Source organism: Anomaloglossus baeobatrachus, chromosome 8, assembly GCF_048569485.1.
Source record: "Anomaloglossus baeobatrachus isolate aAnoBae1 chromosome 8, aAnoBae1.hap1, whole genome shotgun sequence".
In the NCBI taxonomy this organism is placed as follows: Eukaryota; Metazoa; Chordata; class Amphibia; order Anura; family Aromobatidae; genus Anomaloglossus; species Anomaloglossus baeobatrachus.
The window spans coordinates 188,450,876-188,470,286 of record NC_134360.1 but is presented as its reverse complement, the minus strand read 5'-3'; the positions used below and the strand labels follow the sequence as shown (position 1 = coordinate 188,470,286).

Genomic DNA, 19,411 nt, shown 5'->3' with positions numbered 1-19,411 from the left:
ATGTTAGCACACCCCTGTGGGCATGCTGCCATGCTAAGAGGGCGGAATGAGCACAGGAACAATCGCCCTTGTGACTAGTCCCTGCCCTTATTAGCATATCATAACAGATCTTTAGAAATACTTTTTTTTTTTTTTTTGATCTCTATGCTAGTGTATACAGGGATGGTTAGGCAGGGATTAGCAATATGCACCAAGAACTGCTCTTGGTTCTGGATGCATATTGGACCTGACAGGTTCCCTTTAACAATGGGAGACAGAACAAGAGATTACACCATAGATGTGATACTGACTCTCAGCAGCTGCACAAGTCTCACTTCTACTTTGCTACGACGCTTCATTCTGCAGACCGGGCTCCAGGAATTATTAATGCTGATTTTCTACAACAGGCGTCAAATCACAATCTGATCTGCAGAGCTAGGTCTGTAACTTCACGGCCAGCACCCTTCTGGTTCTGATGACTGTGACCGAATCTGTTGGTCGCTGACATTTTCACTTGCGATATTTTGTTTGGTATCTTTTGTCTCCAGTGCAGCCTTCAGGCTATGTTCACACCTGCACTTGGACATTTGTTCTAAGAAATGCGCAGCACTTCATGTGCAGAGCAGATTTGTTGCGTAGCTGCTGTGCCGAGGCGGTGGGGTCCGGTCATCATTGTGGGATCCATCTGGGGTCTGATAGAAGTCACTTCTGCTTGATGTGCCTTTCATTCTAAAAATGCAAACCTCTATCTACAATTATTACCCCTCCTGTTATCCCTCGTATATAAGTTTATTAAATAGTTATTGATGAGGCTTCCCTGATGTCCAGCTCTACTCCTGTCCTCTTCTGGCCAACGTGATTGGTTTTCATTTTTGGCGGCTCACATATTGTCTACTTTATAGAGCGCTAGCCATGTTCCCAGTATAAGGCTATGTGCCCATGGGACAACGTACCAGTGGATATTTCCGCAGGTTTACCGCAGCTGCTCCCCGGAATCCGCAGCTATCCATTGCTGCGGTGTTCGAGCATTTTTTGTTGCGGTAAACCTACGGGACCAGTGCGGAAATATCTGCAGATGTCTCGCCCTGTATCTCCATAGTGGAGGAGCAGGAATTCCGCAGATATTTCCGCAAGAATAATTGACATGCAGTTACGTGCGGCTGCGGGACATCCGCAGCATATTCCGCAGCCGCACATACCGCAGCATGGACACAGCACTCCCCAAATCCCATAGGGTAACATGGGGAATGTCTGACCTTGCTTAAACCTGCAGATTTATCTGGAAAATCCAGATAAATCCGCAGGTTTTCCTCGGCACAATCCGCAGTTACGTTGTCCCGTGGGCACATAGCTTAAGGCTCGTGCAGACTGACTGTATTTTTGGTCCTTGTGCGATCCAATGTTTTGGCGTTACATTTTACTCGTGTCCAATATTGTTATATTATATTTGATATAATTTTTTTCTCTTCCATTGTGGTCCATGGGGAAAAATTTGCACAATTTGCCCCCGTAGATCACATCATGCTCGGGCATTCAAGTCTATGGGTCCGTGCAAAAAATCGGTGATGTTGTTCAAGTACAGTTTGATTTTCATAGAGAAAATGTAATTGTTCACATCCAAAAAAAACTGATCCCATTCTGATCCATGTAATCAGACCGGCTTTCTCGGATGGAGATAATACGGATGTGTGACCTTAGACTGGGAACAAAACTCTGCTAGTCAGGGCATGTGAGCCAGAAGAGGACCAGAGCCACACTGATTACGGGGAGATGTGGATCAGTAAGGCTATGTGCGCACGTGTGCGTAATTCATGCAGTTACGCTGCGCTTTGGAGATTGTGCAGGGGCCGTGCCCACGTGGCGTCTTAGAGCGCAGCGCTTCGGCTGCTGCCCGAAGCGCGCGTTCTAAGAAGTGACATGTCACTTCTTCCATGCGCTTTGCTGGCAGCCCCTGCACTGTCTATGGCAGGAGCTGCATGCAGAGCGCACGTTCTCTGCCGGCACCATGCGCTTCAGAATGGAGCTTTTCAGCTGCGCTCTGAAGCGCACCTTTTAGGTGCAGTGCAGAGCACACACGTGTGCACATAGCCTACATTTTTGGAAGCATTACGTACGTTTTTTTTTTTTAATTAATTTTTTTTTAGTTGAGTCTTCATCTTTAGCCCTCTTCTTGAAGTATAATGGATGCTACTTATAGTTTCCATGCATGGAGCAGGCTCAGGAGCTGAGCCTGCACCATACCTGACAAATGCTGGCTGTGCCACATATCCGACATCTGCATGTTACGGCAGTGAGGGGAGCTCCTGTCAGTTGCTGGGTTTTTTTTTATCCAATTGTGGCTAAGTTCCCAGGATGAGTATTTGGTACGTTTTTGGCTGCTCCAAAACCGCAGCATCGTACCGCTCTAGGGGGATAAAAAGAAATATCACTCCCACTTTTTACGCAGTGTAAACTGACTTGTGGTGCATTGTTGAAATCTACAGTCGTCATTTTCTCGCTGTTGGTATATCCCCACCCCCACCCTTCTTAAAAATTGAGATAAATTGATGTGTGCTATGGTGTGACGGAACATTTTTATTGACTTCTAAAAGTATAAATATCACATGAAAGATTCAGGAAGGGTTCCTCAGCTCTGCCCTTAGGGTGTGGAGTAGATCCGCTTCATAATCTGTGGAAGGACATGTGAGTGAACCATTAGTGTCACCTGTAGGGTATAGAGGATGATTTAATTGGAACAATTTATTTATTTTCTCAGAGCTGTGGCTTTGATTCTTCTCCCTTTTTTTTTTAAAGCCACTAACATACGCATCAATTGTATGTTTTGATCATAGACTTTCAGACTGTACAACAGCAACAGGTTAATTTTTATAGTAAAAAAAATAGTGTGTGTGTGTGTATTATATTTAAAATAGTTGTTTTTTTTCTTTTTAAACTGGGAAAAGGAGGGTAAGTAAAAATGTAAAATTTTTTTTTTTTTTTTTTTTTTTTTTTACTTCTACTTTTTTCCAGAATTTGTTCTGTACTGCAGCTTTATGAAAATGGTCTATTCAATCCAAGGGCAGAGCTTTATAGGAGTAAGGTGGCAATGACTGTGTGTGTGTGTGTGTGTGTGTGTGTGTGTGTGTGTGTTAGTTGGGGATAATGGGAGACAGTGACAGCTGGTCCATAAAGCCACTGTGTCCACGGTGGCTCTTCTGTGGAAGCCAGGATACTTTTTAATTCCGTAGGAACAAGCAAATTCTAACAAAATGCCCCAATATTGAAGCTGCAGGTTTATTAGAATATTAGAATGTCGAATAAGTTATTATATAATTATTAGGCTACTAGAAGGTGGCCCGATTCTACGCATCGGGTATTCTAGAATTTACGTATTGTGTAGTTCATGTATGATTTTTGTTATATATATATGTATATGTATATGTATATGTGTGTGTGTGTGTATATATATGTATATATGTATAAATATGTATATATACGTATACATATACACATGTGTGTGTGTGTGTGTGTGTATGTATGTATGTATGTATGTGTATATATATATATATATATATATATATATATATATATATATATATATATATATATATATATATATATATATATATATATATATATATATATATATATATATATATATATATATATATATATATAAATATATGTGTGTGTGTGTATATATGTATATATATATGTGTGTGTGTATATATATATAGATATAGATATATATATATATATATATATATATATATATATATATATATATATATATATATATATATATATATATATATATATAATCACACACACGTATGTGTGTGTGTATATAGTTTGTGTAGCGCTGTCTGTAGCGTTGTGTGTGTTGCGCGCGCGTGTGTGTTTTGGGGGGAGGTGTGCACTTCCCATCGTGCTCCATCCGCCATGCTGCGCACTCCCAAACGTGCTCCATCCCCCATGCTGCACCAGCCGCAGCCTCTCTGCCCGCAGCCTCTCTGCCCGCAGCCTCTCTGCCCGCAGCCTCTCTGCCCCCAGCCTCAGCCTCTCTGCCCCCAGCCTCAGCCTCACAACATCCGGAGATGCCACATGCTTCTGGCCATGTGATCCTCCGGCAGGTCCTGGAAGCTCACAGCACAGTATCGCCGCCGAGAAGCAAGCGATATCCCAGGATGTTGTGAGTATGTGGATGCGGTGTGTGTGTGTGTGTGTGATCTGATGTGTGTATGTATGTTCCGCCGCTGCAGGACCTTGATGCGCTGGAAACTGCTACCATGGTTACCAGCGTATCTCGTCTCCCGCTCGCACGGGAGCCCACACCAGCATACGCCGGCCAGCCCCAGCAATGCGAGGGTATGTGTCGGCTGGTTTTGGCGGCGTACGCGGACGTGGGCTCCCGGGGGTACAGTACTCACCTGGGAGTCGTGGCTCCGTGTCTGTCGGTTCGGGGAATGCGTGGGGGGGGCGGGGCGGGGCCAGAGCTAGCGTGGAATGCGTGGGGGGGCGGTGCGTGGCAGAGTTGCCAATGCCTGCAGGGTGCCGGGGCGAGAGGCCAGTCTGTGGGGGGGGGGGCGGAGCCTGGGCGAGCGGCTGGCCAATCCGTGTGGGGGCGCAGCCTGGGCGAGCGGCCAATCCGTGTGGGGGGGCGGGGCCATGGCGAGCCCAGCGGCCAATCAGCTTTGTGTCACCGTAAGGACACAATTTTGGAGCCAGACAGACACAGACAGACAGACTAAGGCGATTATATATATATATATATATATATATATATATATATATATATATATATATATAATTATAATATAGATGTGCGCACGTTGCGTATTTGCATGCAGTCACGCTGCGATCTGCACCGCGGCGTAACTGCATGCGTCCTGCGTCCCCAGCATAATCTATGAAGACTATGCAGGAGACGTGCGCACGTGGCGTATTAGAGCGCAGCGCTTCTGCTGCTGCCCGAAGCGCGCGTTTTAAGAAGTGACATGTCACTTCTTTCCTGCGCTCTGCATGCAGCGCCCTCCCTGTCTATGGGAGGAGCTGCAGTCAGAGCGCATGGAATCGGCTTTTTTTTTTTTTCACTACGGACTTTCTGCAGCAATTTGAAGCGCACGTGTGCTGTTCAAATCGCTGCAGAAATTTCTGCAGGGCCAGTACGCAACGTGCGCACATAGCCTTAGACCTTATCCACTCCTTAGAAGATACACGTGTGTGTATGTATGTATGTATGTATGTATGTATGTACATACACTACTTTTCTCACCGGATTGGCATAGAATAACAGAAGTCTGCTGTTGTACAAGAACAAAACAAGACAGCAGTCCATGCAGTAAAAGGAAAGGTATGGGGACTGTCACCGGCCCACGCTATGCTATAAGGTCACTGTATTGGCACTATGCTAAGCTAGGGCCTATGGGCGTGTTTGGCGTGGGAACCGAGCCTATTTTTTTTGCTGCTGGGACAATTTTCACATTTTTGAAAAGCAGTAATAAAATCTTATAGCCTCATACACACACTTTCTGAAAATGAATGTCTTGTGCATTGTGGAAAATCCACCTCTCATTCATGGGCTCCTTTATGGTATTTTGCAGTAAAATGTGTATAAAGTAATGTTAAAGGGTGTTTTCCACTTTGATGAAGGTGAACCCCAAATACTCTAAAATATCCAAAGCAACAAACATAAGTTACTCTCCCTGGGTCCAGCACCGCCTCCCTGCCGCTGCGCTGCCCTGCTGTTTTGGCTGCAGCATTGGCATCATGTTGACAGCATCCATAATCACTGTAACCAGTTGTGGAGTTTGGGGTCTATACACGCTGTCGATGTAGTGTCACTGCTGCAGCCAAAACTCCCATCATGTAGACGGCATACATCACTGCTGTAGTGATCGTCAGCAGCCGTGGTATGTGTTGTCATCGTGATGTCACCACTGCACCAAAAGCTCTGATACTGGCGGAGGGCGAGGACCTGTTCTGTTGGTATTGTAGAATATTTGGGGTCCACATTCCTGAAAATGGAAGACCCCTTTTTAAAAGGATTCTCCACTACTTTGGACAACCACAATACTACAGTATAGTCTGCAGTGTCAAATATGACGATTACCCTGTCTTATATATATATAGTCAAATGTTGTCCCTTCATTTATGACGTGAGCCGCTTCTCCCCTCCTGAATTCCAATCTGACAATGAAGATTCTATAATAGCAGAGAGTCTTCATTTTACTGCGACGTATAATTAATGCATAAGTTTCATTATTTGGAAACTTTATTTTTGCAAATATAAAGATGCAGAATATTTTTTATGACTATTTTCTGATTTAAAATTAATCTTTAAGGACATGATCCTTTTTATGTTTTGAGATTTTCCACCAACTCTTCATAGTTGTCTGATCTTGAGTTTCCCAACAATTAGTTGCCACTGTTGCGAATACTACCCCTGCAGCCTTTTCCTTGCCCTGCAACAACTGGAGAAACTCCTCGTCTTGAAGAAGTTTAAAGGGAAACTGTCACCACTTAAACGCCCCATTTATTTAAAATATACTCTGGAGGCGGAGTTATCTTCCAGGCAGCATCCACCCCATAGCCTGGAATATATAATTTATATAAAGTGATCAAAGATGATTTTTCCCATAACAAGGCATCTGATATGAGACCAAAATAAGACTGTCAGCATTCTATAACCTGTATGCCCATATTAACAGTTTCAAAGGGTCAAAGTGGTGAGATTCCCTTTTAAGGCTATGTGCGCACGTTGCGTACAGTCACTGCAGAATTTTCTGCAGCGATCTGAAGAGCACATGTGCGCTTCAAATCGCTGCAGAAAATGTCCGTAGAGAAAAAAAAAAAGCCGATTCCATGCGCTCTGCCTGCAGCTCCTGCCATAGACAGAGCAGGGGCTGCCGGCAAAGCGCACGGAAGAAGTGACATGTCACTTCTAGAACGCAGCGCTTCGGGCAGCAGCCGAAGCGCTGCGCTCTAAGACGCCACGTGCTCACGGCCCCTGCACAATCTCCATAGATTGTGCAGGGGACGCAGGACGCATGCAGTTACGCTGCGCTACAAAGCGCAGCGTAACTGCATGAATTACGCACACGTGCGCACATAGCCTAAGAATCTGAGGTCCCATGAAGACTCCTTCTTTATCTTTTCTTCACTCAACCTTGGAAATGTATCAATGAGATACAGTACTTGAATGCTTTTGCATTTTTATTAGTGATGAGCGAGCACTACCACGCTCAGGTGCTTGGTACTCATGACCAGCAGTCAGATGGGCTCGACTCGTGTATTTAGTTTAATGATAGTAAATGGGACTCTTGAGCATTTTTCTGTAGCTAGAGTTCCCCATTGACTTCCATTACTTAGTACTCAAGTCGCTCTCGTCTGGGCGTCTTGACTGGTTATTACAAGTATTAAGCACCCGAGCATGGTAGTGCCCACTAATCACTAGTTACGAGTACCCAGCACCCGAGCATGGTAGTCCTCACTCATCACTAGTTACTAGGATGATGCTCGCCCAAGCATCTCAGTTCTTGGGATACTCGGCGAGCTCAGAGTACCGGCGAGATGCTCGGGCAGATGCTCGGCTCCCCCTCCCTGCACGTGGGCGGTATTTACGGAGTCAGCCCATATGCAGGGATTGGCTGTCACACACTGTAATGCCACTACCAACATGGCTGTGGCATTAGTGTTTGGCTGGCCACACAGCGTCATCCGCTCTATGACAGCTGACGGTGCTGTGCTCGGCAGTGTGATCCACAGTCAGCTAGTGTAGGGGGAGGTGCAGAGGAGCTAGGGACAGATTTAGTGTGTGTCTTAGGTAGTGTTGGTACTAGGAGACGTGACTTCACCATTGCCATAATAATCTACTGAGCGGGTTACTATAGCATCGGTGATCTCCGATCACTTGATTACCGGGGCCGCTATGCTCTGGCTCCTGAAGGAGCCGCTGAATAGCTGTGCTGGGAATCAGCTGATCGGAGATCACCATTGCTATAGTAACCCGCTCAGTAGGTTACTGTGGCAGCGGTGACGTCACCACCTACCAACCCACCGCAGCTTCTGCTCCATTAAACAGCACAGGGGAGCAGCAGTGTTCTTCCTCCCTGTGCTGTGTGATATAGCAGAGCTTCATGGGTTGAAGATAGACCAGGATCGTGGAGGGGTGAGAGGGAGTAATAAAGATGGCGTTCCTAAGTGTGTCTGTGTATTTATCATAAAGTATTTTTTCTGTGTTGTGTTTTTTTTTGTTTTTTTTTTTTGTTTTTTATTTCATGAATGTCATGAAATAATTAAAAAAAAACAAACCTGTGAGCTTTGCCCAATATTTGTGTCCAGCCAGGTACAACTAGGCAGCTGATTGGAATCTGCAGTGCAGGTTAGCCCAAGCTTTCTGCCCCCCCCCCTCTGCAAATTGCAGTCCACAGGAGCCCCAAAAAACGGCGCTTTCATAGAAGCGCCATCTTCTGGCGCTGTATCCAACTCTTCCAGTGGCCCTGGTGCCGGGTGGCTCGCTGGGTGGTAATGGGGTGGGTTAGAGCTAGCTGTGTATTATCAGCTGACCCTAAGACCTAAATTCATGGTGTCACGCATGCCAATATTGGGCATGGCCACCATGAATTTCTAGTAAAGATAAAAAACACAACACAGAGAAAAATATTATTATTAGAAATCAAAAACACAATTAGTGACTCCATCTTTATTGAACTAAAGACACCCCCCAATCCGAACTTAATATCATCAGATCTGTTTACCGGAAGGCAAAGTGATCAGATGTATCAGGTTCAAGGACCTGAAGTACATGACACATCAGCTAATTGTATAAACAGCTTTTATACAATCAGCTGATGCATAAGTATATAAAAAAAAAACTATACACCTCTGTGCAGACTCCCGTCCGATCGCTGCAGGAGCTGCCGGTAATCAGCTGATGCGGTCACTTGAAAGCATCAGCTGATCGTTTAAACCGGTCGGGCGGTAAAAAGCCGGCCTCACCGCTGGACTTTTACGATCAGGTGATGCTGTCAGGTGACCGCATCAGCTGATCACCGGCAGGTCCTGCAGCGATCGGACGTGTCCCAGGAGTCTGCAGACAAGTGAATGATATATATATATATTTTTTTCTACTGTTCACGTTTGGTTTCGCTTAAGAACGAATGTACAGGCAGAGAGAAGCTGCTGCACATACACTACTAAGCCAAAGTGCATGTCACATGGGAGGAGGAACACAGGATTCTTCCTCCCCCCTAATACAAAGACAACATTGCTCACAGCAGTGACATGGGAGTCAGAAATGCTTACAGGGGTCTTCCCCATGCTGGTCCCATGTCATTTGAGCACTGTAAGGCTCTGTGCGCACTGGGAAATGGAATTTTCTTGAGAAAATTCCGCATCCTCTCAAAGATTACCGCACCCTCGGTAAAAAACCGCGGGAAACCGCACCCGAAAACCGCATGCGGTTTGCCGCGGCTTTACCGCGGTATTGTTCGCGGTTTTGCCGCGTGCGGGTTGGGATGTGCTTTATTGCATTCAATGCAATAAAGCACATTGAAGAAAAAAAAAAAAAAAAAATACATTTAATTCTGATAGTAGATAGACAGAAGAATAGATAGAGGGATAGATAGATAGATAGATAGACAGACAGAGGGATAGATAGATAGAGGGATAGACAGATCGCTGCATTTCCCACGGTCGGCAGTGAGTTCACATTACCGGCCGTGGGAAATGACCGGTAATTACCTCTGCTGTCTGCTGCATTCAGCCTGTGTCTGTGACAGTCGCGGCTGGATGTCAGCAGTGCAGGACGCAGGAGCCGGAGCTGTGGATGTCGGAGCGGTGGATTACGCCGGAGTTTTGTTTGGGAGGGGTTAATAAAATGGTGAACGAGGCTTGTTGGTTTTATTTAAAATAAAGGATTTTTCGGTGTCTGTGTTTTTTTCACTTTACTTACGGGTTGATCATGTCAGCTGTCACATAGACGCTGCCATGATCAAGCCTGGGGTTAATGGCGGTGGTCCCCCATCACCATTAACCCCTTGTATTACCTTGTCACCACTGCTACACGGTGGCAAGAAGAGCCGAGGACACGCCGGCAGTGCCGCATAATGCATGCGACATTCCCGGGGCAGCTGCGGCTGATATTCTCGGCTGCGGGAGGGGAAGTGAGGCGGGGGACATTACCCCTGCCCCTCTCCCTCCCCAGCCTGAGGATACCAGGCCGCCGCTGTGTGCTTACCTCGGCTGGAAGGTAAAAATACAGCGGAGCCCACGTTCTTTTTTTCCTATATTTCCGTTTTCTTTCTATGTGTGTTCTATGTGTCTGTGTCTATGTGATCTATGTCTGTGATGTGTTCTGTGTCTGATGTGTGTGTGTTTACTCTCTGCACGACTTCCTGTTCCTGTAATGACATCACTTCCCTGCAAAACCGCAAGCAAGTGATGTACATTACCGGAGGTAAACCGCAAAATACCGCAGGGAATAACGCAGGAAAACGCAGTGAACCGCACAGAATTTGCTGCCTGCGTTATTCCCTGTGGGATTTCATGATTAACATTGAGTCAATGGAGTGAAATCCCGCAGCGATGTGCGGAAAAGAAGTGACATGCACTTGTTTTTGCTGCGGGATTCCTGCAGCAAAACATGCAGCTGTCAAATTCCGCCCAGTGCGCACAGGATTTTTTTTCTCCATAGGATTTGCTGGTGATTCACTGCAGAGATGTTATGAACATTTTCTGCAGCGAAACATGCAGCAAATCCGCGAAAAATCCGCGGCAAAATCCGGTAAGTGCGCACATAGCCTTATACATTTGTGACATTTTTAGACTTTCTGCAGACTGCCGGGGGTCCCGCCGGAAAAATGCTCGGGTATCCCATAGGCTAACAATGGGCTCTTTCCTTGGGTTGAGCACCCGAGGACTTAAAAAGCTCGACCTGAGCATCGAGCACCCAAGCATTTTACTGCTCACTCATCTGTACTAGTTACGAGTACAGAGCACCCGAGCATGGTAGTGCCCGCTCATCACTAGTTACGAGTACAGAGCTCTCGAGCATTGTAGTGCCCGCTCATCACTAGTTACGAGTACAGAGCTCTCGAGCATCGTAGTGCCCGCTCATCACCAGTTACGAGTACAGAGCTCTCGAGCATCGTAGTGCCCGCTCATCACTAGTTACGAGTACAGAGCTCTCGAGCATCGTAGTGCCCGCTCATCACTAGTTACGAGTACAGAGCTCTCGAGCATCGTAGTGCCCGCTCATCACTAGTTACGAGTACAGAGCTCTCGAGCATCGTAGTGCCCGCTCATCACTAGTTACGAGTACAGAGCTCTCGAGCATCGTAGTGCTCGCTCATCACTAGTTACGAGTACCGAACACCCGAGCATGGTAGTGCTCACTCATAACTAATTGTTATCCATTGCCTTTACAAACCTCTTCATTAGGCCCAACTTGATATACAGTGGGGATAACATAATCTTATAGCTGGATGTAAGACATTTTTACTCTGGCTGAAGTGAGTGTCTGAAAGGCTTTTTTTTTTTTTTTTTTTTTTTTTAAGTGTATCCACCCTGGAGACCAAGTAAGAGGGCAGTCACCTGTAGAGGTGGTTCACTACTCTGTAAAACTGATAGGGAAGGATTTTTCTAAATACCTTGTTCAGCCAATTTTGCCTCTGAGCGGTGGTATTGTGGTCCGCTCATCCCTATGAAGTGACCCCCAGGCTCCATGACCTTGGAGAGCTGGTGATGTCACATCAACTTCCAGTTGACCTGATATCACCATGGCCGGCCCCAGTCTCCCTGAATCACTGGGCTGTGGCCGACGTTTCACCACTAATCACAGCCCAGCATCTGTGCAGTGAAGGCAAGCGCTCGACATGTTGCGCTGCGATGAGCGGTGAAACGCTGCCCACAGCCCAGTTACTCACGGAGACTGGGACCAGCCTTGGTGAGGTCAGGTAAATTGGAAGTTGATGTGACCTAATCGGATCTCAAAGGTCACAGAGCCCCGGGGGGTCACTTCCTGGGAATGAGTGGACCACAATAGTACCGCTCAGAGGCAGAATTGGCTGAACAAAGGTATTTAGAAAATGTCTTCCCTATCAGTTTTACAGGGATGTGGCCACTATTGCAGAGTAGTAAACCACCCCTTTAAGTTTAACTCACCACTGAGGGGCCACAAATGTTGGTCATAGTTCAGGCCCCTCAACAGCTGTTTCACGTTAACAATTTTTTGTTATTGAAGGTAGCAAGATGGCTTGTAAGCTTCTTTTGGACGAATCTATGAAGCGCCTCCCATTCCTCTAGATTCTGAATTAACTTAAAATCTCCATTAAACCGTTGATGTTGTTGCATGTGACAAGATCGTCCTCCATGAAGGAGTATTGGGCAAGATCTTTATCACGTTTGTGGAACAAAGAAATCCAAACATCAACTGCCAGGAGATTCTGTGCTGTAACCTAAGAGTTCAGCCTTACGGGTGCTTTACACGCTGCGACATTGCTAGCGATGTTGCAATCGATAACACACGCCCCCGTCGTTCGTGTGACATTTGGTGATCGCTGCTGTAGCGAACAATATCGCTACGGCAGCGTCACACGCATATACCTGTTCAGCGACGTCGCTGTGACCGCCGAACAATCCCTTCTTCAAGGGGGAGGTGCGTGCGGCATCACTAAGCGGCCGTCCAATAGCAGAGGGGTGGAGATGAGTGGGACATAACATCCCGACCATCTCCTTTCGTTCCTTTCGTTCCTTTCGTTCCTTTCGTTCCTTTCGTTCCTTTCGTTCCTTTCGTTCCTTTCGTTCCTTTCGTTCCTTTCGTTCCTTTCGTTCCTTTCGTTCCTTTCGTTCCTTTCGTTCCTTTCGTTCCTTTCGTTCCTTTCGTTCCTTTCGTTCCTTTCGTTCCTTTCGTTCCTTTCGTTCCTTTGTAACAACCAGCGGCATGCACCACCAACGATATTATGAAAAGGAGCGACGATGTGTCGACCGTGTCGACGATCAACGGTTTTTGACGTTTTTGCGATCGTTGATTGTAGCTCCTAGCTGTCACACGCTGCGATTTCGCTAACTGTGCCGGATGGGCGTCATAAACACCGTGACCCGGACGATATATCGTTAGCGATGTCGCAGCGTGTAAAGCACTCTTTACTATTGGGCAGATCCAAATCTCTCACCAGATCCTTCACCTCACTGTTATAAGGTGTGGGTCAGCTGAGGATGCCGACAGTCTGGGTGGTGAGAGGAAGATGCTTCATGACGCCAAGTGCCCTCTTCTTGACTTCAACCTTGTTTCTGGTGCTCTTCAAACTGTCAGTTCCTCTGTATGTGGTTCTGGGTGCAGATGGAATGGTTGGCTACTGTAGAGTCCACTTCAGTGAAACTCCTTTCCTAATGGGAGGCACAATGCAGAAATGGCAATTGGCAGCATGATGGGTTAGCGCTCTGCAGATCATTGGGACTGCAAAAGGCATAGATGGTCTTTTTTCCTAAGCAATTACTGGGTAAGATGTGATGTAAATCTATTACAGCATATATGTGGAGCCAAACTCTTGTCATGATCTCCTATTCTGCAGCCCAAATACAGGTTGTAGGCTTTCCTACTGGCCAAGATTTGTCTTTTGTGAGTCAAGTGACTTCTCCACATATGTAGAAAAAGCCATCTGCTTTGTTAATGAAAGAACGAGGCATATCCGAAAGAACCATATAGAAACATGTCAATATGCTAAGAAATCCTAAAACTGTATACATTGCACAGAGAGCATTTTAAAAAAAAAAAGTAGTTGATGCAAATGTAATTAGGATTACACCATTGGAGTGTTGTGTTTTGTTTTTTTTTGATTGGTCACTCTAAGATAGAATACTCAAGGCTCAATAGACTAAACAGATGTCATAGACTAGCTGCTAATAATCCAATGATGATGAAATACTCAATTTTTCTATGCATGAAAGGTGTCAACCTCCTCTAGATCTTGAAAATTAGAGCAAATTTTAAGCCTCGCATTCGTTTTCAGCACCGCAAAATTAGTGGAGTTCAGCTGTTTTTGTCTCTGAACCAGTTTGTCGAAGAGTGTAAGTTCCTCCATAACTGGCGCTGTTCTAATGATGCCGGCACAGAGTCTGGTAACATTGGAAGTCTGAGCAGAGACTCGCCGTGTCTGACACACACAACAGAAGCCGAGCAGAGATCACACGGCGCTGACACGTCTGTCTCTACTAAATCATCAAAGCTACAGCGGGAAAACACTTTGATCTGCAGTAGATGCCGGTAAATACCGTATCTGCGTCACCGAGTTGACAAGTGACCTGATTATATACAGTTATTTACAGCTTTTCCCCTACCAGGAAGTAAAACTGTATATTCTGCTCCCCGACGCGAAACAAGTCCTTCTCCCTGAATGTTACACCCTGAGGGTCCGTACTGGGGTCATGTGATGATGATGATGAGGGCTTTAAGCCGATCTGATGTGTGCTGTCCATTATATTCTAGCTGCAGGAATAGAGTACAGGCTATGCCCAACATTCACATGGGGGGAATGATTTCTACATAGGCCAATGGTGATCTTTAGCGAATAAAAGCACTTAAGTGAACTTTAACGAACCATCCTCACACGTTGCGTTTCTGCAGCTAAAACCGAACGTTTTGGCAGTAAGGAAGCTGCAGCCAAAACGCAGGTTTTGCTGACTTTTTTTTTTTTTTTTTTCAGCTTTGGTGCTTATTATTATTATTATTATTATTATTATTATTATTATTATTATTATTATTATTATTATTATTATTATTATTTATTTTTTTATTTTTTCTTTCTCTCGTTTCAAGACTCCAGTGTTCAGCGTTGCTTGCACCTTGCACATGTGATACAAAGTGTTAGGCTGGGGCCACACGGGGACTACTGCGATGCTCGCATGAGACTCGGCTCGCGCTGGCAGCACAGCAGGAACAGAGTGTCATACGAGTGTGCCTGCATCTGAGGTCCGATTATGTGAGCAGACCTCAGCTGCGGGGGGAGGGCGGCTCTAAGGAGGGGAGGGAGGGATTTCTCTCCCTCTCTCCTCTGTAGCCGGCTATTGCCATTCTCGCACTGCACTGGCAGTACACCGGTGTACCGCAAGTGCAGTGCGTTTTCTTTTTTTTTTTTTTTTTTTTTTTTTTTGTCGCCCCATTCACTTGAATGGGTGCGAAAGAAAGAGTCTCGCATTACAGTGGCAGCATGCCGCGATTGTTTTCTCGGTCCGATTAGGGCTGAGAAAATAATCGCTCATGTACACTTACACACAGGCTAGAATTGGTCCGAGGGGAATGCGATGTTTTATCGCACTCCACTCGCACCGATTTTCTCGCCGTGTGGCTTAGGCCACCAATCCAAAACCATAAAACATTTTTGGAAAAAAGGGCAATTTTGATCAAATTATTAAGAAAAAAAAAAAGTTTGCGACAATAGTGCCCATCCTGAAGAATAAAGCTGGAGTCATTGTATGAAGAGCAGCCGTGAAAGAAGGTTACTCGAGTTAATGAAAAAATACACAATTGCAAAAGTAAAACAGCAGCGGGTCATGAATGATTTACTTAACACATCACTAATTTTATTAACGTGTACTAGGAGTCAGGAGAAACAAATTAGGAGGCAGATGGTGTAGAGCAGGGGTCTCAAACTCTGCTGAGTATATGGGCCACACATAGAAAAAAAAATTTGAGGGGCCGCATTCTCTGCTAGACCTAGTAACCTTTTTTTAGTGATCACATATTTTTTTTTTCTATGCACCCTTGGCTCTTGTTTCTTGGACATTTTTTGCTCGTTTATTGTAATGTGCACTTTTTCTTTTTTTCTTTCAGTTTAATTATAAAAAGTATTTTTTAATGGTAAATATAAAATCATTCTTTTATTTACTTTTTTTTTTTTTTTTTTGACATTTCATCCCCTTCTTGTAAATATTTATTTTTCAATTACCACCATATAATAATTTTGTCTAATATTTCCATCCTTTTTGTATTGTCCCCATCCTGTTGTAAGGTGCCTATATTGTCCCTATCCTGTGGTGGTAAGGTGCCCATATTGTCCCTATCCTGTGGTGGTAAGGTGCCCATATTGTCCCCATCCTGTGGTGGGAATATCCCCTGCTATGACGTTCACATACAAAAAAAAAAAAAAAAAAAATTTTTCTCACCTTTCCTCCATTCCCTCGGTGTCTTCCTTACCTGCTTCTTGCAGCACGCAGGTACCTAGATCCCGTAAGGGCTGTGACGATTGTTGTCCGGTACATGGGGCCGCCACCATCAGTGCTTTCCTTCTGGGGAGCGATTTACGGCACTGCTGCTCTCCTCACTTCCGTACTAATTGCAGCCGTGCCGGCCAATCAGAATACACCCATGTTAGCTGCTGGCCTCTGATTGGCCAGCGGCAGCTGCCATTAGTAAAGCTGTGCAGAGACGTGCTGCAAGTTATATTCACCTGAAGGAAATCGGTGATGGTGGTGGCTCTGTGTATGTACCGCAAGAAGCAGCCTCAGGGGCTGCATGTTTGAGACGTCTGGCATAGACTCTCCTCTAGGAGAACTGGGCCAGTCATGCAGATCACACTCTGACCAGTGTCTGCATGGTGTGATCAGATGTGGAAACAATTGTGTACAATGTCTCCCTTGTGAGTCCTTGGAAATTAAACTGCACTTGGATGACATCGGAGTGCGTTCTGATGTTTCCCACGCACCCATTGACTTGCATGGCTGAGCAAGAGATGAAACTGGTCAAACCTGGACATGCAGCGATTTCCTCCCTTAGCCTAGCTTAGTTTAAGGAAAATATCGGTCATGTGTAGGCGCCATAGACTAACATGGGTCTGAGTGCTTCACGCTAGGTGGCGTACCATGGAACTGGTTATAGACTAAATGCTGACCCATGGGCCGTTTAGTAGGTCCCACTATATTTTGGTAAGATCTGTTGGTCGTACATGAAACTTTTGTATTAGATTCTGCTGAATACATTGGTCAATGGTCTACAGATGACTAACGAGAAAAAACCCATCTGAAGGCTCCCTGTGAACATGTCCTTAAGCGCTGGCTGTAATGTCCTCGTCCTTTTGTTCATTCATTCATTCTGGTAATCCCCTGACTTTAGAGTAAATTACACCCCTTCATTGTAGGCGAGGAGCCGTGAAAAACTCCTAATGTCAAGAGAACACTACATGTATACAAGCAGGTCTCCATCCAGGCAGGGGACACCCTGTGACCTCCGATGCCTGCCCGATGACTGCATGAAATTGCAGTGCGGCACTTCTCAGAATGGTAAAGAAATAGGAGCCGAACGGCAAGTCAAAGGGAGTAGTCCAAATGTGTAAAATGGCAGGGTGTGTGCCTCACTCTAGTGCCTTTTGTTTGATTTGACAGATGGAGGAAATAAGGAGGACACACATTCTTCGGCGTGTGTTATGACTGGATGCAAGCAAAGTGCGGTATTATTAGATTCCGGTATTTCAGGAATTGGGCAGATTTAGCTTTTGTTGACAGAGAATATATATATCAGATGAGAGGTCATAGGAGCAAGAAATACAGCATACAATGATGGCTCTCTTACATGCTCTAGTACAGAAGTACCATGCAGCATCCTTCAGAGTACAAACATGGGGGCAGCCGGCGGCCCGGCCGTGGATGGGTGTGGGGGGCAGCCGGCGGCCCGGCCGTGGATGGGTGTGGGGGGCAGCCGGCGGCCCGGCCGTGGATGGGTGTGGGGGGCAGCCGGCGGCCCGGCCGTGGATGGGTGTGGGGGGCGGCCCAGCCGTGGATGCTGCCCAAAACTAATGAGGAGTTCCCTTTACCTTCTGAGGCAAAAGGCAGTGCAGTGACTGCCTATCATGCTAAAAATATGTAATTACTTCATGTAATAATTCTGCATGTTTTTTGAATTATTACATAGACCTGTCAGGAGATATGACCTGTCCTCATTACATGTGCCTTTTACCCAATTGATTTGTTTATTTTTTTTGTTTTTCCTTAGTGTGGAACCGAGAGTGACTTGTCCAAATCATCCTGAAGCCATTTTGGTTGAAGACTATAGAGCCGGAGACATGATCTGCTCAGAATGTGGACTTGTTGTAGGTAAGCTCAGTTGTGGAGTGTGGCTCGTATACTGGGGTACAGCAGATCTCGGCCTACAGAACTCCACGCCAATCACTTTTTAGAGAGCATATTACAGGGGATGTCTGACCAGAAGTTTAGACATACTCTCTTGCCCTAATCGTCATACATCCAATGATGGACGCTCCATGTCTACATGAGGAGAGGAAGTGATGTCCAATCTTCAGTCACCGTGAGGCCTGTAATTACCTGCAGTGCTCAGGTGACTGGAGCAAAGTCCTAGGATCACCTTTTCCATTCACCTGACTGCTGCAGGCAATCGCAGGCCACGGTAGTCAGGTGGCTGAAGAAAAGAGAATTTTGTTTACTTACCGTAAATTATTTTTCTTATAGTTCCGACATGGGAGACCCAAACCATGGGTGTATAGCTTATGCCTCCGGAGGACACACAAAGTACTACACTAAAAAGTGTAGCTCCTCCCTCCGAGCATAGACACCCCTGGATGACAGGACCAAACCAGTTTAGTGCAAAAGCTGAAGGAGGACATCCACCCATTAGTAGAAATAGAGTAATACCCGGAACTAACCGGAACCTCTGTCTACAACAACAGCCGGTGAAAAACACACGGAATAAGACATGCCAACAGGCAACAGGGAGGGTGCTGGGTCTCCCATGTCGGAACTATAAGAAAAAGAATTTACGGTAAGTAAACAAAATTCTCTTTTTCTTTATCGTTCCTTATGGGAGACCCAAACCATGGGACGTCTCAAAGCAGTCCATGGGTGGGAAAAAACAGATAACTGTGAATTAGGTAACAACCTAACTTCACAAATGGGCGACAGCCGCCTGAAGGATGCGTCTGCCCAAGCTCGCATCTGCCGGAGCATGAGCATGCACTTGGTAGTGCTTCGAAAAGGTATGCAGACTGGACCAAGTGGCAGCCTGACAGACCTGCTGAGCCGTAGCCTGGTGCCTGAAAGCCCAAGAGGCACCGACAGCTCTGGTCGAGTGCGCTTTAATCCCCGGCGGGGGAGGCACCTGAGCACATTGGTAGGCATCGGAAATGGCCGACCTGATCCAACGAGCTAGGGTCGGCTTGGAAGCCGAGAGCCCCTTGCGCTGACCTGCGGTCAGCACAAAAAGAGAGGTGCACCGCCTAAGAGCAGCGGTGCGTGACACATAGATCCGGAGCGCCCGCACCAAATCTAAAGTATGTAACGCTTTCTCAAAGCGATGCACTGGGGCCGGACAAAGGGAAGGTGTGAGGCAAACCCTGGGATATGAAGATGAATTATGACTTCCAGTCATAATCGCTCTCATCACTCCATGGCAGTGCCCCCTCCCTTCTTGTCTCAGATGTCCAGCATCTGTGAAGATGTCACATCC

The 19,411-nt window shown here is 46.0% G+C and overlaps 1 protein-coding gene across 1 annotated transcript in view; it reads left to right on the top strand.

Annotated features, from left to right (window-relative positions):
- The window catches only part of GTF2B (general transcription factor IIB), a 39,568-nt gene that overhangs the window by 4,173 nt on the left and 15,984 nt on the right, over nt 1-19,411 (top strand). Inside the window, exon 2 of the mRNA XM_075321018.1 lies at nt 17,945-18,045. Coding sequence (XP_075177133.1) covers nt 17,945-18,045 — 101 coding nt within the window. The remainder of the gene's footprint in view (nt 1-17,944; nt 18,046-19,411) is intronic.